We start from the raw sequence: 23,809 nt of genomic DNA, 5'->3' as shown, positions 1-23,809 counted from the left end.
GAAATGTTATTTACATCACATTCTTAAACACACTTTAAATACAACAAGATGATGCTGATAGACCTTGTTGTTGATAATGATACGGTACTTACAGATATATATATATATCTACAAATTTTGTTAAAACTTTGAGTTCTTGTTAGCCTTTCTTCAGTCAAAATATCTTTCAGGAGCTCTATGAGAACATCCAAGGACAAATTCTTTGTATCAGCATATTAAGAAGTCATCTATGCAGAGGTAAATGTTGATTTTTTTTAAAAAAAAAAATTTATAAATTCATGAAAATAATATTTATTTATTTTAATTTTTTTTAACATCGCTATATTAAAACAATCCAAAAATATATATAAAAAATAATTTAAAGCAAAAAACATAATTCAAAAACGCAATTCAACTACAATGCCAAATATTACCTAAGTTTGTGCTTGGTATTGTTGTATATATTTTTCAAAAGTATTTTTTACTTAAAATTATATTAAAATACATATTTGTTTTAGATTTTTTTATTCTTTATTTTTATATCAACACTTCAAAACTATTGAAAATCAGTAGAAAAAAATCAATTTAATGTTTTTTGCAAAATATATTTAAATACAGTGTAAAACACAATGCAAAACAACCTCTCACATCATATAGATTTAAACGTGTAAAATTGGATTTTAAAGCACATAATATTGGAGTTTGGGAATCCTTTTGTCCATTTTATGCCCCCAATTAAAGATATCTTAGCATAACATGGTGGATGAAGAGCAAAAGAGCTTCATGACCTTTGTCACTTCATATGTACTATTTTATTGGCCTCTGCCCTGCCATGGTTATATTATTTTTAAATAAATATAAAAACATATTAAAAGTATTAAGAGTTTTTTTTTTCATAATTTTATCAAATAGATTAATTTTAAAATTTTTTGTCCATCTCAGTTCTTTTCCTAACTTAAGTTTTAAATTTAATTACATATGAGCTGGCCCAACTTAAATCGATTAATTTTATGGATCTAAAGGTAACCTAGATGACCGGAAAAAACATAACTTAACTTAAAAAAAAAACATTCAAGATGACAACTTTTTAAAAAAAATACCGAGACAACGACAGATTAGATCAACCTCGGTCCTCCAGCGACCTGAGTCATGGACTCTATTGGGTTTAATAATATTTTTAATAAACGTTTTTTTTATTTAGTTATACAATAAAAATACATGCTTGCAAAATTGAACATCAACCCTAAAATAGATATTTATTTGACATTGTAATAACTCTATAGAAAACAAACAAAAATAAATCATGCAATCTATTTCTTGATCAATTCAATATTGAAGGAAGAAATAAAAAATAACAATTAAAAACTATTAAGAACAAAAAAAAGCATATCCGATGAGGCGGGTAAACCCGTCAAACCTGTGAATTGAGTAACTTGGGCTAGCAAGCCAAACTTGTGAACCGGGTTATGGACTCCACTATGATTTTAATTTGACAAACTATTTTTTATTTAACTATATGATAACAAAAATTGATGATCGCAAAATTAAACACCGACCCAATACTAAAATATTGTTTTGAGACCGTAATAATCTTATATAAAGAGAAACAAAACCAATTATGAAACTGAATTTCCAATTATCCCAATATCTATAGATGAAATTGAAAAAAAAAGTTAAACTTGTTAGACCCGCAAACCATGTCAACGAGCCAAACTTTTAAACAAGTCCATGGACTTTATAAAATTTAATAACATAATTTTTTTCTGAAACTATTATTTTTTAACTATATAAAAAAAATAGACGATAATAAAATCAAGTTAAATTAAAAAGAAAAAAAAAACACCTTACCAAACTCGTAAACTGATACAATTTAGGTTATCCTAGCAAATTCGCAAACCACTTTAACCATATAAAAAGTCAAAATAAAAATAAATAAATAAAAACTCGATTCTCAATCAATCCAATATTAAAATATAAAATAAACAAAAACAAATTAAAAAAAACAATATATTATAAATTACAATTATAATACAAATGAATATAAATAAACAGTAATTTCCTCACAACCTTTAGTTCTTTCCGTTAATTATCCTGGGTAGCTCTTAACTAGCTCATTGTCCTGCTAAGAATGGAAGACATAAGAAGAGTTTCAAGCAAATTGATCCCTTTGCTCTGGGCTTAAGGTTGTTATTAATATCTGATGACAGTATTATTAGTTTACGTGCCTTATTTTTGTGCATTTTTAGTTTCCATGAAAACATATTAAAAAGAATATGATGACATCATTTGTTACAAAATGATCATTGCCCCTTCTTTAATTGGCTTTGTTTCCTTTTTTTGGTATGATTGGCTCTCTTTCGTCTAAGGATTTTTCATATCTCAACCGTCCACCTATTAGGTGTGTTAATCGTGTGAGTATAATGTAACAATTAATATTTTAAACGTTTTTTTTTTTTTTTTTTAACTTTTATATATATAGCAGCCGGATATCTAGAAATTAATTGTTCTCTGCATTTAAATGAGGATTTAAGAGGATTTCTCTCAAATATATAATGAAAATGGTCTAACAAATATTTTTACAGTCAAGTTGGACAAATTTAGATCTAATAAGAAATATAATTACGCTAAATTAGAGTAATGACTTAAAATAACAAGAACAAAAGATTCAACCATTAGATCGGACTAAAAAATTTTCATTTAATTTTATAAATAGTTTTTCTATAAAAAGCAACTTTCTTGCTTATTGGATCATTGAATCTTTCAGAATTAATCCTATAAGTTGTTGATTGAGTTAATTTTATTATTTTTCTTATGATTTTTTGGATTTATTATTTTAATTTGAAATTTATATTATTTTTCTTTAAGCTTTAAGTTTTAAGCTTTTAGATTTTTAGTTATTTTATAATAGAGGTAGGGGTTTTTTTTAGCATATTTAAAGGTTTTCTAAACCTCAAATGGAGACAAGTTTCATTACATTATTTTTATAAATAAATTGTGAATTTAAAGTTCATATCAACAACTTTAATCGCTTATTAATGTTTTTTATGATTTCTATGTTATTGTTTTTCTTATAGTTTTTATCAGTATCAAGTGTCCTCAATCTTATTTATACATCAATCGAGATTAAATTTTCTTTCTTTGCGAAAATGACGAGTAAAAAAAATAAATTGAAGTTACCCATATATGGCCGAAAAGAATGGCATTTATTGAAATACACTATACGCGACATGATCGTAACATATATTTACACCTCCATACTTTGCTTGCTAGCCTTTGGTGCTGAAGAACTCTCACTTGGTGACGCAGCAAGAGTTGATTCACTGACAGTGATGACATGGGGGCAATTGACCATCTCAGCTGATTTTACACTCTGAATTTGTTCTGATAAAGGAGACTCTGCACTCTTAAATTGGGCTTTGGAGGCAAGTTCATGTATGGATGCAGCAATTGTTTCAGTGCATGTGACCACATCAACAAGTATTGAACACACTGTAACCCCTGGTATAACTTTCAGCAGGTCAATGTCTTCCCATATGCCTGATTTGAGTAAAGATTTGATATTTTTGGCAGCAGATTTTGCATTTTCAATGTGGGAATCTGCAGAAGATGGCTGCACCATTATTTTGATTGCCAGTGCTAGTTCCTTTAGTGCTTTTCCAGATTCTAAGCTCATAGTTGTGCATGCTTCCTGAATTATGGTACTAACTTCTGATGATACCTGCAAGAATAAGCAGCAAATATTTAGAGATAAGCATACCGGAGTGCTTCTTAGCATATTGTTCCTAATTGATATTAATTTTTTTATTATTTAAGCCATACATAAAAGCTTGAACTTTACGAATTTTTGTGAGAATGGATCGCAACATATGATATGCCGAAGGCTTAAAGTAGCATATCACGTTGTATTTAGACATCAAAGATGAGATAGCTTCTAGGGAATTGATTTATTTTCTTATACCTGCGTGTCAGCATTTAAGTATCCATTCAATGCTTCAATTCGGTAGGCACATTCTCGAGCCAGAGTCCCAACTTTCAGGTATAGTTTCCATGGATGTCGAAATGGGAACCGACCATGACCTGGCTCCCATGCTGCAAAATTAGCCTGAAAGGCATCAAAACTATTATCAGAAAATAATTCAATTATATAGGGGAAGAGGAGGTTGGTGCGTGAGAGATTTATACACACCAAGGATCCTTCACTATAGTTTGAATTGAGAAAACTTTTGTATCCTTCCAAAATTTTCTTGTCCTCATTACACTCTTCACCCCCTGTTCTTTTGAAGTATTCATCACCAAATCCTGTAAATTTTATCTTATCTTAGTAAGTTTTTGAGCATCTGCATGTTAAAAAAGAACAATTGGAATGAATGCATCCACTACTTGATAGGTTCTACGAGTTAGGGCACTGCTTTGTTGGGGACATGCATACCTTCTAAGAAGTTGCCAAGCTTTTCAATGTTGAGAGCAATCAGATTGTGAAGATCTTCACCAGCCCACACAGGGAAAATCACAATAGAAATGATGACACAAGTAGCACCACCTATGCATATGGTTGATAATCTTCTATGTGCTAACTCTAATATTTCATCGTCTCGATAACCAGATACCGATATCATAGAGAAGGTCAATATGAATATTAACATCCCATAATCATATCTCGATTTAATTTTCGGAAAGAACCTTAAAAATGTTGATATTGTAGCTGCAAACAAAAACCAAAATAATTTCGAATACATGAGTACCTTTTCATGTAACAGTAAGGATCAATATAGTATGAACTTTGAGGTGCAATAATTTTTATTTTGTGTGCATGCATGGTTAAATTAAAGATACCTTGTAGAAAGACAAAGAACCCAAGTAGTATGGGTTCTCCAATATGTCCAGAGAGGTTTGCTAGGTGATGTGCTCCAGCACCTAGTCCACCAGCCATTAGCGTTGCCATTCCTCTATTCAATCCTTTTCCAAGAGTAGCCCCTGAAAACTAATTTGTCAAAAATCATGAAAGGGAATTTCTGTTCTATTTTTAAAATGTCAGAGACTTACCCACAGAGAATTCAAAGACAACAACAACAGTCATAATAGCCCATATTGCAGTTTCATCAAAATTACTGTAAAGTGGCTGACAGTAGTAGAACATTGATACCAATGTAAGTGCAAGTCCTACTTTTAGTGAATGAATAACTCTTCTTGGATCATCTTGTCCAAGCTTCTTTATGTTCCTAGCCAATTCAACCGTCTTAACTTTGAACTGCACAGTCAAGGCCTTGAGCGACCTTCGTCCTTGAGTGAAAAACCCAGTTTTGTCACCGCTTCCATACCCAACTTCCATGGCTAAATGAGGGTAGGAAAGTTCGCAAGAACTGAGAAATATCAAAGAGAGCAAAGAATAAAGAGAGTTGGCCAAGAAGGATATTGGAGGAGGGACTCCACACGCTTCTAATTTATAAGAAGTCCCGACACCTATTTGCTTTGGTTCTCCTAGGACTGAGATTCAGGTGAAATAAACATGGAAATCATGATTCATGACTAACCAGGTAGACTTTGAAGTTAATTCTATGGATTGTCACATGCCCCTGGTTCTTGTACAACGACATTTTGAAGTCAATATGTTTGAAAGACCGTTTCTAAATTTTACTGTATAGCTTTTCTTTTCTTTTCTTTTCTTTTTGTATTTGATCGATATGGACACCACATATGGATTGTGCTTTTTCTAGTTCAAAGAATTATTGTATCAGTTTATGAAAATGGTTATTTACTCTCTATTAAAATATATAAACTCTATTTGTGGTATGTTTAATTTTTTTATTGAATATTTACATTTAAAATAATAATTGTTTATTGATAAGATAGCAATATTGCTTTACATTTAAAGTTGTTAGAATTAAGAGGTGACAAAGAAGCAAAAGATCTACCATAAGTCTTTCCTTGACGCGCAAATTCTTGAATATATTATCAAAAACTTTTATCATAAAATAAAGATAAATATTTCGACCAATCAATGTTTGAAATAAATTGGAAAACGAAAAGATATATATAAACTTTTCTCGCCACTTTATTGAAATCTGTTAATGAAATAATTGAGATCCCAGTATTCTTTTTGTTTGCATCTAGAAAAAAGAATATGAATTTATACTTATTCTTGTTGTTCGCATCTTGAAAAGGAATTAGATTTCATACTTAGAATTGGACAGGGGTTTTTTTTCATGCTAGAGTTTTTTTTATTTTTTATTTTTTTGAAACATGCACGCTAATAAGTCTTGTTAGTAGATATAGTTTTTTATTCTATCATTGGATTATATGAAATATTCATAAAATCACTATTTTTTTTAAGATTAAAATCTTGTATCAATATGAAAATGGGAAAGCTTTAAAATAAAGTTTAGAAGTTATTGTTTAAGAATTGATATATTTTCCTAGTTGATTTATGAATTTTTTCCTATTTGATTTAGAACTCTTTTATTATTTGTTTTCAGCTTTGTTTAGGATATGTTCTTCAAATATGGTTATTTAGCTTGTATTTTAGTAGACTACTTGAAAAGAAATCTTTATTAATAAAATTTTATATTAAGGTTTTTGTGTTGTAACTCTATTCGGCAAAACATTGTGTTGCATATGCTTACTGCCTTTCTTATGTTATTCATGCCTATGTTAGTTAGTATTAGAGCTCAACGATTCCTTATAATTAGTTGTTTTTTGCTATTGAATAATCATGGATGGAAGAGGTGATCACAGAATATTATATGCTCGTGTAGTAGGGCATGAGGAGGCTTTCCTTAAAGAAAAAGACGTTCAAGAATTGGTAATAAAAGATATGCAAAGATAAATTACTAAATTAACCTGTTGACACGCGATAATAAACATGAAGATGCTAGTTGAAGAATTATCCTATCAATTAACAGATATGAATAAGAGAAAATTAGGGGGTCGTAAGAAGAGTGACACATATCCACGGCTAGTTTTAAGAGTCCATTTCAGAGGCATGACAGAGAGGGTAGTTTCTTGATGGGATGAATATGATATAGCGACTAAAATTTTTAATGATTCCATTTTTTATGCATTGGAATCAACCATCAAAATTAGATAAGAATGAGGAAGATGATGCATAATGAGAAGATTTTGATGTAGAAATCTTGGCTTATGATGACCTTGAGTATTTGAAAGATGTTCATTTTAACGAGCATATTGACTTTGATCGTAATAGTAAAATCATAAAAAAAAAAGAACCAAATTAGATGTGGTTCCATAGGTGATTTTTTATAAAGCATATTGTGAAGAGTGTGTTTCATATATGTTTGCAGAGAATTCTGAAATTGATGAAGTTAAAGTTGATGTTCTTGAACTTAAGATAAAAGTTATGAAACAGATATCTAAAAGTTCTCAAAGTGGAGAAACCATCACTCATCTTATTGGTGATGATATAAAAGATATAAGAGCTTTTGGTTCTTATAGTTCTAACTTTGTGGTTGAGTTAGAGTTTAAAAAGGTTGTTGCATATGATTTTCAACATAACGTAAAAATTGGTTCCATTGCTAAGGAGGCTGAGCAGGTAAAAGGTTGAAAACTTTTGATTGAGAACCTATAAGATCTAGGTAAGTGTAATTTGAACTCGAGAACAAGCTCTCTACAATCCGAGGAGACTGGTACAAGAGATATGCCCCAAACATGCAGTATTACGTTAACATACTTTTGCTCTGATCATTGAATCAAGCTAAAATTTTGTTGGACTATTTCTTTGTCAAAACCTTGATGGGTTTTAAATCACTGAAGACTTGTTGGGCTCAAAACCTTGCTAAGTTTTTTTTGCTGGAGTCTTGCTAGACTTTTTCTTGCTAAACCTTATTGGGTTTAGGATTATCTTGAGCCTTGTTAGGCTTTGGAATTTCATTGGATCCCTTCTTTGTTGAACTCTTGTTAGGCTTTGAAAACCAAATCAAGCCTTGCTTGGCTCAGAACCTTGATGGGTTCCTATTTGTTGAAGTCTTACTAGACTTCATTAAGGACAATTTCTTGTGTAATTCTTGCAAAAATATTATATAATAATTTGGTATTAGATGACATGCATGCATCCTTACCTGATTAGAAATATAGGCCTTATTTTTTGGAAATCATCCTTTTATTGGTTGAAAGGTTTGTTGCTACTAATCTAACCCCTTGGTTGCTCAGCTTAAATCTTCAGTCCACAAGAGTTTTTCCAAGTGATTAATATCTTTGATTGCCTCTTTATTGCTTCAACCCACTTAGGTTTTTCCAACGTGATCAATTATACTTGATTGTTTTTTTGTTGCACAACTTGGACTTTTAGGTGCTACATGAAGCTCTACTCGGTTAACCATTCTTCAATAAATGACAAATTTTCTTATCGATGATGTTGCCCCCTGGTCGAATGATGCACCCTAATTTGTGATATTCTTACAGCATTGCCCGCTTATTTTGATGGAGAAGTGGCATTCTATTACTCTCATTTTTTGAAGGGGTTCATCAAATCATCTGTTGTCAATAAATGTTGCAAATTGCCCTCAACTGATGCATTCATGTGCTAATATTTTCAGGTATCATATTGATTCTTGCACCATTGCTCGTTGATTTTGATGGAGAAGTAACACTTTGTTACTTTCACTTTCTGAAGGAGTTCATCAAATCATTTGTTCTCAATGACTGTTGCAATTGCCCCCGATTGATGCATTCATATGATAACAATTTCTAGGTATCATAATCATTCTTGCATCATTGTCCACTCACTTTGATGAAGCAGCGGCACTCCATTACTCTCACTTTTTAAGGAGTTCATCAAATCATATGTTGTCAATGATTGTTGCAAATTGCCCTCAGTTGATGCATTCATATGATAACATTTTTCAGGTATCATAGCCATCCTTCAAAGGGTAAACAAGATTTTTAGACATGAAGATGCCTCCCAAGTGTAGCATTACTCTCAACCGTTGATGGTGTTTGTCAAATCATAGAATATGCTTGAGCGACATTATCCTCAGCTGATCTAGTTGTGCTCATTCTCCTACCCGTCATCAAGAGGTATTTATCATCGTTGGATGTTGTTCATAGTTTCAAAGGATCATCATTTCATTATGGGCTTTTTTGCCCCCCCCCCCAACTGATCTGGATGTTGTTTGGTATCCTTCTCAGGGTCCACTGCTTTTCTCCCTAGTTATTAAACTTGTCATTTCTAGTCAAGGACCTTATAAACACAGTCAATGATTGATTTTGTTTGGAAATCATTTTCTTGTTTTGGAATCAACTTGCAAATTTCAAAGATCATGCCTATTTAAGTCTAATTGTTGCAAAGAAATTATTATTATGATATGTTGAAGGTACAAGATAAGGTGACCTTCTGCTTTTATTGGTTTCAAGGCAAAAGACTCGAGTAAAACTCGACGTTTTGTTGAGAAAAAATTATCTCTTTTTAGCATTAATTATAGCAGCATGATTAACAATGAGTAGCTTTGTTCACAATGTCATGATTCTTGTAAAAATATTTTTTTGCATTTCGAGAACACCATTTATCGATCCAAGTTTCTTGTTTGATTGTATAGAAAGGGCTTTTAAAAAGGCACATAATGAGGCTATAGCTTTTGGCTACGAAAGAAAAGGATTTAAGCCTCAAAAAATATTTCAAGGTTTCAAAAACTTAGGATCACTACCATTATGTTTTTCAATCTTTTTTTCTTTCATATTTAGTTGTTTTACCCTTTTTTCTTGCTTTAGTGGGGCATCCTCATTTGTTTTGATTTTGATTTAGTCATTTCTGTTTTCTATTTGGGCATGCCCTCAAATAGGGACCACAAGGGATATATTTTATAATGTGAAAGGATAGCAAAGTTGGCCTTTCATCATTTCAAGCACAAGCGGTTTGAATCGATAAATTTTGCACTCGTTCGGTATAATTGTTTGGAACTTTAGCATAAAGATATATGTTTTTATTAATCAATGACTAGCAAATCAAACTACAAACGATTATGCATATAACTAAAATGTGGCCCAAGAGACATGGGGTGCGAGTTTTTTGTGCATTTTTCATTTTTCACATCTTGGTTCAAAATTGTTCGGTCACCTCAGAATTGGAATTGCTTAAATGATTTGCTTTTAACTATTTTAAGGAAACATCGAATTATTTTCGAAACCAGAAGGCAAGTTTAATTTTTCAGGATTATTTTGACGAAAGGGTTTCTTATAAAATTGATGTTACAAAATATTTTGAATTAAGCCATGGAGTAAGTCATGAGGGTCTGTCTTATGAGTTTTAAAGGGTTTGCCTGTTAGTATTTTTCAAGACACACCTTGGGGTTCAATCATTTACAAAAAAAAAACCATTTTCATAGAAAAATTTTTATTGATTTTAATGCAAAAACTAGATTATGAAAAAGGCACAATCCATTAAAAAAAATATGATTGAGGTTTGTAAAATATCTAAAATAAAATGTGGTCTTAAAAACCTTGTTTTCAAAGCTAAAATGACAAACCATATTGACTAGAACAATCTGACTTCTCTTTTTTTCTTCAACATTTGAAGCTTTCATAGCCAGCAAATTTCTCTCTCTGCATTGCCGTCGGAGGTTTTCTAGCCCTCATATGTAATTTGCCTAGCCTCAATAAGCTAAAAACGTTTGTCCTTGAAAGAATGACAATTTTCAATGTTGTGCCTCATTGCTCCATCATGATACTCATATGTTTGGTTAGGCTCACATCACTTCAGGTATGGTGGTTGAAATGGTTTCTGTGAAATCAGAGTGATTTGTTCAATACTGGCCAATTTATCAAGCATCTCTTTCAATAGCAAAAGGAAGAGATGGTAAGGTCTTTTTTTTCTATAGTGGATGTCTATGCCGATGCCCTGGTTGATTTTGGTGAAACCCCAATTGATGGACCTCGTCGTCTTTTTAATTTTTTCTGGCAGCAATTCTACTTGTTTTTTATGGCTTGCTTGATTCTCTCAAACACCACCACTGTGTTAGTAAAGTGTTAGGTTGGGGCACCAATCAGATGGTTAAAATAAGGGTTTTTGAAATTATTAGAGAATAAATTGACCATTTGTTTTTCAAGCAGGGGTGGATCAATTTGAGCAGGCTTCTCTATCCATCGTTAAGCATATTCCTGCACTGATTCATGGCTTCCTTTTTCTAATGATAATAGATTTGATTGGTCTCGAACCATGTCCATGTTGTATTTGTACTTCTTGATAAAGGAATTCATAAGGTCTTTCCATTTTTGAATATTGGTTCTATCTAATCTTATGTACCAATTTAGTGCTGCTATACTCAAGCTATCCTGAAAAAAGTGCATTAGTAATTTTTTATCATGCACAACTTCTATCATCTTGTTGTAATAGGACTTGAGGTGAGTGGTAGTGCACTGAGTTCTGGTGTATTTTATGAACTCAGGTACATGGAAATTCTTTGGTACAATCACATTTGGAACTAGACATATTTTTGTAGCTTCTACAGGGATATACAACTTTACTCCCTTGATAGCCTTCACTCTTGTTTCCAATGCTTCTACTTTGTCATAGTCTATCACACTAGGATATTTCATTTTCTAGGACTCGCTGGCATATATGTCAATAGTTGTTGGGGACAGTAGAGGTATTGTGGACTATACAAAGGTTGTGTTACACTGAGGGTCCTAAACTTGTCCTCCTGTCATTTCTTCAAGCTAAATCGTCGTAAAAGTAATGGGCTAATTATACGGGCCTTTACTAAAGAAGTGTTTAAGTGTCTACTCAAACAAACTTGTGATGCGAGCCATGTTAGCCTTCAGAGAATCCAACTCCTTTAGAAAATAAGCATTATGACATGCGTGTTCTTCATCCTCCATACTTCTTTCTCGCAATCGAGTGTTGTAAACTTTGTAAATTAGAGCTTTCAAGGGACCTGTATTTCAACCTGCGTATGTACTTATGACATTTAAACATGAATACATGTGTGCTTATGAATGAAAGTGTATGTACACGTACATTGAATATGAATTAACCTGGTTGAAGGGCTAATCTATGACTTCTTTGTTGAATATAGGCAAAAATCCATAGTCTGATTAATCTAAAAAGATCTTTCTCAAGTCCTTATCTTAATTAAATACCATACACATTGGAGAGTACCAAAAAAAAAAAAGATGGTTCTAAGCCCTTTTTATTAAAAAAAAATGACTTTTATATGCAGTAATTTCCTAGCCTTGGTCTTTGGGCAATTCCCCCCAACTAATTATATCATTTCAAATTCTTACCTAAAAAATAAGAAGTCATGGTCTTAGTTTAGAAAATCATCCAGAGTTCAGGATTATTAATCAGGTTTGCTTTAATGCAAAAATAATTATTAGAGAATCCATATCTTAAGGTCAAGTTCTAAGCCATTACATGAAAGGTAAGCTTACTACATGATCTCAAAAGAGCCTATAACTACAAGAAATGATTGGAGCACAATATGACCATCATTACCAAGTAAATGCTCAGCTCATAGTTGGATGTTTCACAAATATGAACCCTGATTAAAAGCCATGAGGCGGATTGTTACTCCCTATCTAACCTAGAATCGGGTTTATTCAAAAATTAAAATGCATCAAGGCATTAACCCACATTTGATTTACTTAAGCATGAGTAATATGTAAAAAGTACATGAGCAGTACATAAAAAAGTGCATGGTAAAATTAAATTACATAGACCAACAAAAATAAACAAGCAAACAAACAAAGCTTAATCTAACCAGACAAGTCCTTAGTGGAGTCATCATCCTATCGTGATGTGTTTGGCGTTGAATGATAGATCTGCCTCCTAGAATTGAAGAGTATTTGAGTTTAATCATAAAGTTATTAATAAAGGGAGTCACCACCAAGTATCGTAGTCACTTGAAAACCTATGATCTGTGAAAGTGTAGGTAAAAGGACTAGTTGTGCAAAGGAAAAATGTATCACCCTCTACACTTTACCTATAGCAAGCTACATTGTTAATTAATTGTTATTCTAAGTCATTTTTCTATTTGTTGGTCTCATCTAATGGTTCAAGGCAAATCTTTTTTCGTGAGAAAGTTTCTCCCTTATAGGATTAAATCTTATCTTTGTTTTGGGCTGTTGGTTTTGGAGGGGCTACTCTCGGTGAAGCATAAGAAGGGAAATGGTGTTGTTGATCTAATGTGTTTTTGGTTCACTTTTTATGTGTGTGGTGAGTTTTGGAGAGAGCACAATCATGTCTTTCTTTATATGGGTAAGGTTGGCGCTAAGTGTTTTTTTTATTTTATGAGTGGCGGTTGGTCTTGTAAAAAATAGAGAGATAAGGATGTCAGGGTTTTTTGGTGTGTGGGAGGAGAAAATGTGGGAAAGAATTTTTTGGCATTTTCTTTTCTTCTTCTTCAATTTTTTTTCCTCCTCCCCCCTTTTGTGTGAGATAACCACCTATAGAGAGACCAACAAATAAAAACATGCCTTAGATTAACAATAAATCAATAGTGCAGCTTACCATAGGTAGGGTGCACTAAGGTGTGACGTGTATTTCCCTTGCACAATTAGTCCCCTTACCTAGACTCTCGTAGACCATAGGTTTTTTCTAATGACCATGATACTAAGTGGCGACTTATCAAATCATAACTTCATGATTACTTCTAAAAACCCTTCAATCTAGAAGGCAACTCCACCATTCGACGTCATGCACGTCATGATAAATCTAATAAAATCATGTTCAAAACCTATTTAAAGATTAAAAAAAATCATTTCAATCAAATTTTCATGAAGAATTTATTATTAGTACTATTATTTTCATATCAGATACATAATAACTAAAAGAAATTATTAAAGTTCAAAAAAGAATTCATAATAATATTTAAGAACCATGTCAAAATTCAACAGTAACTGAATCTAATAAAAAAATTTGTAGTGTAAAAAAAAACCATGAAAAAAAACATATGACAGACAACAGGTTGTGTGTCATAATGTAGAACATATTTGTGCATCATAATGCTCAAACCTGTAACCTTTGACTTGTCACGCGTGCTAACCAACTAAGTTATTGCATGTTGACATCGAGGCGAGCTAACATTTAAAAAGGGTAAGAAAAATGAAAAGGAGTTGCCACCTAGATTTATAGTAATTAGAAACCCAAACTAGTCTTCATAGGTTTTGGGTATGGGGTTGGTTATGTAATAAGAAAGATAGACATCATCATATACATCTTATCTAAGTTAAGTTTCATTGTTATTTGTTTGCAATGATAAATGTGTTTTAATGTAGTTTGTCTAAATTGGTATGTATGTTATTCAAGATATTGTCATTATCCACAAAAAAAAGTTTGAAGGATAGGGCCCAATGTTAGACCTTATTATCCTAAGATATTTGGTAGACTATATTAATTGACTTTATTATTAGTTAACATCCGAAAAAGAGGGTCTATTGTGAGAGCATTCCATCCTGAGTCTTTTAACATATGATAGAATCATTTAATATAAGGTTGAGATATACATGATCATGGTCAACTGATTAAATAATGTCCAAAGAACAAGGTCTAATTTTAGACCATTCCATCCCGGGTTATTTAGAAATGATGGACACACATATACGTGAGACTTATTATGGTTAGAAAAATCCATAATATCTATTAAGTAGTGCTGGAAAATATGGCCTCTTATTAGACAATTCCATATAAGGATAATTAATAAATGATAGGGATGTCGAGTTGAATTTGTAAAATTATGAAATGGAGTCATTATGTAGTGACTGAAAATCTTATTAATTAATATCCTCGATATCATGTATTTATTGGTACTATTATTCACTTATTGACATCCAAAGAACCAGGCCCAATAATGGACCATACCATCCTGGATCAATTAATAATTAATAGAAACAATTCATTCATCAATCAAATATTAATTGATCCTATTATCTTATATTTAACATCCGAAAGACAGGGCCTAATATATGACCATTCCATTTTGGGTCAATTAACAATTAATAGGAACAATTAATACAAGGACAATTTTATTATTATTTTATTTTTCTTTATTAATCAACATCCAATAGAAAGTGCCTAAGTTTAGATCATACGATCTTGGGTTGATTAATTATTTTTTCACTTTTGTTTTTTAATATATGCATGTTTCTTCATCATCATCATTTTTTCAATAATATATCCATAATGTGATTACTACACCATTTTCTTAAAATCACATAACTAATTCATATTATAACTTTCAAAAAATTTATCACATCCACCCAACCAACAAACAAATTCAAAATTAATCAGTCCATATTCAATCACATTAAAAACAAAATCAAACCAAATATTCAACAAATTTAACAAGCTCCTAACAAAAATATTTCAATCATTCAATATAAATTCTCATAATATTCATGTCCAATCCAATCCAATATTCATCAAAATCATCTCAAATCACAAACACACATTAATTCAAATCAATAATGCACAATAATGAGCATTTTATTCCAAATTTCACAATATTTTAGTAATTTGTAAAACAAATTATTTGAGTTTATAGATCCACCTTCTAAGAGGCTTGACATTTCTAAGATCTACTAAAATCAAGGCCTAAAGACTATTAGAATAGTGGTGGAACAGCTAAGAAATTGTCAGAGACTACCAAAACAGTATTGACAAATATAGACCACGTGCATCTGTGGATGAAGGCGTATGGGTTGATGTTCTAGCAACCTGATATGTGAGTGACCAACGAGATCATGTAACATTGCCTCTTCTCTTCTCAATTGTTCTGGTGGTGTCACGAATAGTAACTTGTAGGTGCTCATGTAGAAGATTTTATGATGGCAGTTTGTGTGGTTGAGGTGCAAAACATTTAGGTTGAAAATAGAAAGAGACAAAAATGAGGATGAGCAATCGTAGGGTTGATCTCAGCATGGTTGATGTTGGTATGGTGGCTGGTTTGACATAAAGAGGAGAATTTGTCACGGTGTTCATGGTGTTTATTGGAGTTAGGTGTTACTGGAATAATTGTCAGTCATCGGTCTTTGCTGCACTCGACATAGTTGTCAATCGCCAATGATAAAGGAGATGATCTATAATAGGTAATTTTTTTTGGAATAGTCACGGGTTCTGTGTGTTTTTTTATTTTTTTTTTTTAATATAGTGTTTTGGTATGTACAGGGTGTTGGTGTGTGGTGAAAGATGAGGGAAAAGTTTTTTTGTGTGGGGTATTTTTTTGTTGGAATGTTATAGTGTGGGGGGGTGTAGGTGTGTATGTCTATTTATACTATAATGAACCTTCTTAACCCTTCAAACTTTCTATCATTTTTTCTTATATTTCCATAGAGTTCTTCCACTTTCTTGATTTTTCTAGAGAGTACATCCACCTTTCTGATTCCTTAAAAGAGTTATTCAACCTTCTAAATTTTAAAATTCCCTCTCATAAGACAACTTTGTTTTTCCCTCTCTTTTTTTCCTTTGCATTTATTATTTTTAAACTAAACTAGTCTTTATTATTTTTTTAATTATATTTTATTCACTAAAAAAATCTTTTTCTTGGAATAATTTTTTTCTTCTTTTCTTATAATTTCTTATATTTTTAAAACATTTATCAATACAAAAACAATACATGAAATGGTAAAAAATTATGAAAATGATAAGAAATTGGAACATATTTTCTGAGAATTTTTGTTATTTTTTTATATTTTTCCAATTATTTTAAAATATGTTGAAAATAGAGGGTAAAAAATGAGTGATGATTGTTGCCCCTTGATTACAAGATTTACAGTGAAAATACAAAGAAAAATTCATTTTTCCTTGACTTTATATGGTAAATTTTGTAAGAGAAGTACTAAACAAAATGATAAATGAATGGATAAAACTTGGGATTATTATAAAGAATAAAGGGATCAATATGGGATTTATGTAAAAGAAAGGATCATCTTCGAATCCATGCAAATGAGATCAACTTGGTAAATAGAATCAACCTGGGATTCATGTGAAAGAGATCAATTTAGGTTCTATATGAAACAGGATCAACTTGGGATCCATATAACTACAAGGATTAACTCAGAATCCATGTAATAAAAGGATCAACTCTTGATCCATATCAAAAGGATCAAATTAGGATTCATATAAAAAAAGGATAAACTTGGAATCTAAATCAACTTGGAATCTAGATTAACTTGATATCTATGAAAGGATCATTTTGGGATCCAGATCATCTTGGGATTTATGAAAGGATCAACTTAGGATCCAAATCATCTTAGGGTCTATGAAAGGATCATATTGGGATCAAGATCAACATAGGATCTATGAAAGCATCATCTTGGGATCCATATAAATAAAGTCAACTTAGGAATGATATGGATAAAAAAGGATCAACTTGAGATCCATAAAAAAAGGGATCAATATAGGATCCATTCAATTGAGAAGGGATCAACTTGGGATCCATATAAATAAAAGTGGTCATTAAGAGATGACTATCCTCGAAACAAAAAAAAAAACAAAAAATGGTCCAATTGTTAGGTGACCAATGTTGAGAAGGTATGATTATCAAGTGACCAACCTCAACATGAAATTCAAACAAGTTAGCTTAGCTATAAACCTTTTGATAGTAGAGCTGAAACCAAAACTTCCTGATGGTAGGGCTTTTTCTTCTTGATTACAAGGTTGTTTCTCTTAATTGCAGAGTTTGATCTCCTAATTACAGAGTTAGATCTCCTGATTGTAAGGTTGATCTACAGGTTGACTTGATGGTAGGCTAACCCTTTTTTTATGATTACAGGGCTCCACTTCTAGATTACAATGTTTGATCTTCTGATTGCAAGGTTTGACCTCCTGTTTGCAGGGTTCAACTTTTTCATTACAGCGCTTCACTTTTTGATTGCAAGGTTTGATCTCCTAATTGCAGGGTTGATCTAATGGTAGTGCTAATTCTCTTGATTGCATGGTTGAATTTCTTGATTGCAAGATTTGATCTCCTGATTGCAGGGTTGATCTACAAGTTGACTTGATGGCGAGGCTTGATCAAAAAATTTACCTTCTTTGGGATCATACTCAATAAAATATTGTCAATTGAGATAATAAGAATTTAAAGCTAAAATTAAAATAAATTTTCACCTATGTACATTGCTTTTAAAAACTAACATCCTATTAGAGCATTTAGCTTAAGATTATCGGAATTTTTTTTTTCTGATTTTAGTTATAGAGCTTACCTCTTAAAGTCAATAGAAAGACATAAATTGTTATTTTGAAAGCTCAATTTTCTTTTTATGTCATTTAGGTCTTTGAAATCTTTTGGCATTGGCTTGGATGGGGTTTTTTTCAAAGGAAAGAAGTTCTATTTAGGCTCACCATAAGTTTATCTTTCCATGGACTCCATTTTTTATCATTGGATGGGCACAATCAGTACATCATCTTAATTTGGCCCATATTGCCTATACTTGTCATCACCTTGAAGTTTCATATAAGGATATATGTTCAATACTGCTTATTTTTCATTATCTTCGTGAAGGAATCAACACCATACCAATGAAAGTGTTTTTCATTTCATCATTTTGAATGATATCATAATGGATTGCTTCATTCTTAAAATAGGATTACCCCAGCCAATCTAGCCATATTTATATTTCCAATGGCCATCAAAAAACATATATGCATCACCATCATTCTCAGATGTGTCTTTTACTACTCATATCATATATTGGAGCTCTTTAGGTCATTAACTGGCTATTGTCATTACAAAAGGTCTCTTCGATTTAAATTGCCCCAAATTGATCTAAATGTGTTTATCATTAGGTACATTTAAAAATAACTTCATCTTTTTTTATTTTTATTTTTATCATTTCATTTTTATTAGAGTATTTGCTCACTCTCTTATATAATACTTTTGTCCCTTTCATATTTTCTTATTTCTTTCCATTTAGAGAATTTCATTAATTATCTAGGACTTCCAAAACATGCTCCCAAAATGAGGGGTGATCCTAGTTCGGGTTATTATCAAAAAAACATATTTTAGGCTCAAATAGGGATAACAAAGGATAAATTTTATTTGTGAAAGATATATCAAAGATGGTCTTTCTTCATCTCAAAATCTAAATCTATCTATATTGATAAATCTTAACCTTATTGAAGATCATTATTGATTAGGAAAACCATAAGGTTAACCTTAGAAAAGAAAATGGTGGGATAGGTTGGATTATGACCCAAATATGCATTGTTTATCATTATTTAAGACATCAAATTATTTGATTTTTTTTTTGGGCAAAATTGTATTATTTCAAGCAAGATTCTCACTATTAAGATTCATTAAGAGTGAAAAAAAAATGAGTATTTCAGGGTCAAAAGGGTTTGAAGCGAGATTTCATATTTTTAAGGCTTATTAAATATAAGAGGAAATATTTTGACATGCAAAATGAAGTATTGCCCCTAGCACTCATATTATATGTCTTGGGATTTGATCAATTTTAAAAGTCTTTAAATGAATTTGTCATTATATATATCCAATAATAGATGGAAATAAAATGAACATTTGTTGATCTCAAAACAATCATATGACAAAGATAAAGAATAAATTTCACTGAAAGACGCAACATAGTCCCAAAAAATTTATTGAAGAGAAACAAAGTTATGATTTCTTCAATACAAAATGGTTTATTATTCACAAATACAACATACCCTTGGCTTACCAACTTCCGAACGTGATATATGAAATTCTTGCAATCTTCAATTGAATGGCCTAAAATCTTGTCATGATAGTCACACTTTATGTTTGGATTATAACACATTAGGTTTGGTGGTTATATGGGATTTGTTAAGGTAGGATCAATATGCACTAAGAGATGTTGGTAAACAATGTTGAGCAATAAAGGGATGTCAATCTTAGATAATGGCACTTGAGAAGTTGATGATGCCATAAAACTCGATGGTGCTTGTTATGACCAGGTAGGATAATGTGTAAAATGAGAATGTCTTTTATCAATGCTCCATATTTGAAAATTATCTTTTGATTCATCATTTAGCATGATGTAAATGAAAATCAAACTTCACTACTAAATTTCTTATATTTCCTAATTTTAGGGTTCGATCAATCATTTTTGTTGTAGTCACAATATCCATAAAATATGCTATTGAATTACCAATCAAGTATTCAAAGTATTGTTGTTTGAAGGTGTAAATGAAAATGGAGATAAGCTCCTTTTTTCTAATAGAAAAGGGTGAATTTGTGCTGCCATACCACACCATCTTTGACTATATTCTTTATTGGACTCATTATTTTTTCCTCCATGCTTTAAAGTTTAGATCAACTTAAGTCATTTCTATATTAAACTTACACTAATGTATGAATGCTTCAACTAAATCTCTCCACTTTTTTATCTAATTTTCTTCCAAGTTCATACACCAAGTCAAGACAGCACCACTCAGACTCTTATAGAAGAAATGAATTAGGAGCTTACCATTTTTAATCACTTCAGTCATTTTATTGCAATAGATCTTTAAATAAGTATTTAGGCATTCAACTCTTGTATACATAACAATGTCAGGCACTTTGGACTTTTGTGGTATGACAATATCTGATACTATGAACATTTCATGTGCTTTCATGGAATCAAACTAATCCATTCCTTTAATTTCCTTTAAATGATCTTCAATTGCTAAGAGTTTCTCGGTTTTTAACCCAACTTTTGGCTTCAAAGTTTTTTCCATATTAGGCTTAAAAGTGGGAGTAGTTTTTGTCTTTTAATATGGCAGTGTCACCACAAATAAAGCTTTCAGTGGCTAAACATCAAATGTCACTCCTTGAAATCTTGGATTAAATGGCCCAGTAGGACTAAGATCTCTTGTTAGAAGTGGGTGGAAATCAGGTGGTGCATCCAAGAGTTATAGGATTGTGCTAAGGACCATATATGTCTAAAATGTTCTCCCTAATGGAAGGACCTTCACCTGATGACCTTATCTGGTGAATCTATTCAAACAACCAGGTGAAACTAGCTATCTTGTTTTTCATTAATTTTATCTCCCTCTAATGGTTCTGCTCTAAAAAAGCTCTTTATTTGTCGTCCATGAATTTGAGAAAACTGAGCTTTCAAAATATTATTTGTATTTGTTTCCCATTTTCTCTTTCTGTAAAACTCAAAAACTAACTATTCTAAATAAAAATATTCATAGAAATAACAAATTGAATATGGAGTGGTAATAATACCAGGAAATAACCTAAGAAAGGGTTCTAGCCATTACATGTAGGGTAGGGTGGCTAACTAAATTAGTCTCAAAAAGGGTTTTATATTGCTCGATGAACAACCTTGATGCGCTGAACCAAGGCCTACAGGGTACAAATGCATAGACCGGGGTGATAACACATCGACCTACTATCCATGTCCAAGTAGAATTTCAATGGAAGTTGGTGGTTTCATGTATGTTACCTAGGCCAAAGACCATTGAGGCACCACTACTTCCTCTTTTAATCCTATGGCTTTGGTAATGGTAAAATGAAAATGTTGTGTTTTGTGTGCATAGGCATAACTCTATATGCATTCCAAAAAACAATGCATAAAGTATAAATTAATGAATTAACCAAATTAGGCAAACAAACACAATAAAACTAATCACATCATCATTGAAAAACAATAAATAAGCTAAGTCTTTATGGAACCTCAGTGGAGTCATCATTATGTCGCATGTGGACATTGAGGCGAGTTGATAAGTAAAAGGGGTAAAAAAAAGGAAAAGTAGTCACCACCTAGTTTTATGGTAACTAGGAACCCTAACTGGTCTTAAAAGGTTCTCGGTAAGGGGTTGATTATATAATAGGTAAGATAGACATCATCTTACACATACTACTTGAGATAAGTTGCAATGTTGTTTGTTTTCAATGATAAATGTATTTTAATGTGGTTTTCCTAAACTGGTATGTATATTATTTAAAGTACTATCATTATCCACAAAACAAAGTCCAAATGACAGGGTTTTATGTTGGACCTTACCATCCTAGGTTTTTTGGTGGACTATATTAATTAGCTCTATTATATGTTAAATAACATTTGAAGAACATGGTCTATTACGATACCATTCCATCCTAGGTCTTTTAACATATGATAAAATCATTTAATAAGAGGTTAGGATATCATGATCATGTTCAACTGACTAAATAATGTTCGAAGGACAGGGTCTAATTTTAGAAATGATGGGAACACCATTATATGAGACTTACTATGGTTAGAAAAAGTCATTTTACCCATTAAGCAGCGTCCAGAAAACAAGGCCCGTTATTAAACCATTCCATCCTGGGCTACTTAATAAATGATAGGAATATTGAATTGAATTTGTAAAATTGTGAAATAAAATAATTATGTGGTGACCAAAGATATTATTAATTAATGTCCTAGAGATCATGTATTAATTGGTACTATTATTCACTTATCAACATATAAAGAACGGGGCCTAATATTGGACCATATCATTTTGGGTCGATTAATAATACATAGAAAAAATTAATTCATTGATCATATTATCCAATAATTGATATTTGAAAGACATGGCCTAGTATAAGACCATTCAATCTTAGGCCGGTTAACAATTAATAAGAACAATTAATACGAGAACATTTTTATTATTATCTTATTTTTCTTTATTAATCAACATCTAGTAGACAGGGCCTAAGTTTAGATCATGTCATCTTGGGTTGATTAATTATTTTTTCACATTTTTTTATATATGCATATTTCTTCATCATTATCATTTTTTCAATAATATATCCATAGTGTGATTAGTACATCATTTTCTTAAAATCACATAACCAACTCATATTATAACTTCCCAAAAATTCATCACATCCACCCAATCAATAAAAAAATTCAAAATTAATCAATCCAAATTTAATCACAATAAAAACAAAATCAAATCAAATATTGAACAAATTTAACAAGCCCCTGACAAAATAATTTCAATCATTCAAAATAAGTTCTCATAATATTCATGTCCAATCCAATCCAATATTCATGAAAATCATCTCAAATCACAAACACATATCAATTCAAATCAATAATGTCCAAACAATACAAATAGCATGCACAACAATAAGCATTTTATCCCAAGTTTCACAACATTTTAGCAGTTTATAAAAAAAACGGTTTGAGTTTATGAATCGACCTTCCGAGATGTTTGGAATGTCTAAGATATACTAAAATCAAGGTTGAATGATTGCTAGAATAGTGGTAGAACAACTGAGAAACTATTGGAGACTACCAAAACAGTGTTGGCACGTGTGGACCATGTGTAACCGTGGATGGAGGCGTGTTGGCTGATAACCTGAGTGGCAATTGACCAACAAGATCACATGTAAGTTCATGTAAGTTCTTGCGTGGAAGATTTTTTATAATAGCAATTTTTATGGTTGAGGCGTGAATCTAGGGTTGTTGTGAAGGACAGAGCTTGACATTTAGGTTGAAAATAGAAGGAGATAACAGTGAGGATAATTAACCTTAGGGTTGATCTTAGTGTGGTTGATGTTGGTGTGGTTGCTAGTCTGCCGACAGTGAAGAGGAGAATTTGTCGCGTTGTCCACTGCATTGATGTTGTCAAGTGTTGTTGGCCTTCGCTACTAGAATAATTATCAATCACCGGTGGTTGTTTCTTTCGGTGTTGTTGTCGCTCGCTAATGATGAAAGATATTGTATACGGGAGTGTGAGGGGTGTAGGTGTGTATGTCTATTTATACTATGATGAACATTCTCAACCCTTCCACCTTTCTATCATTTGTTTTTATTTTTCTGGAGAGTTCTTCCAGCTTCTTGATTCTTCTTGAGAGTTATTTCACCTTTCAAATTTTTAAAATTCCCTCGCATAAGATAAGTTTCATTTTCCCTCTCTTTTTTTTCTTTGCACTTATAATTTTTTAAC

General features: G+C 31.6%; 1 protein-coding gene across 1 annotated transcript; it reads right to left on the bottom strand.

The window, feature by feature from the left end:
* Nucleotides 1-3,215: 3,215 nt before the first annotated feature.
* Nucleotides 3,216-5,353, bottom strand: LOC7478494 (aluminum-activated malate transporter 2-like). The gene is made up of 6 exons (XM_052449991.1): nt 5,023-5,353; nt 4,813-4,953; nt 4,409-4,681; nt 4,166-4,278; nt 3,938-4,081; nt 3,216-3,697 (listed from the first exon to the last, which is right to left on the bottom strand). The coding sequence occupies exons 1-6, from the start codon at nt 5,306-5,308 to the stop codon at nt 3,224-3,226; spliced, it is 1,431 nt and encodes a 476-aa protein (XP_052305951.1). The 5' UTR covers nt 5,309-5,353; the 3' UTR covers nt 3,216-3,223.
* Nucleotides 5,354-23,809: the final 18,456 nt, after the last annotated feature.

This window comes from Populus trichocarpa, chromosome 1 (assembly GCF_000002775.5).
Source record: "Populus trichocarpa isolate Nisqually-1 chromosome 1, P.trichocarpa_v4.1, whole genome shotgun sequence".
NCBI classification, from domain to species: domain Eukaryota; kingdom Viridiplantae; phylum Streptophyta; class Magnoliopsida; order Malpighiales; family Salicaceae; genus Populus; species Populus trichocarpa.
Note: the sequence above shows the minus strand (reverse complement) of the source record. Positions and strands in the feature narration are given on the sequence as shown.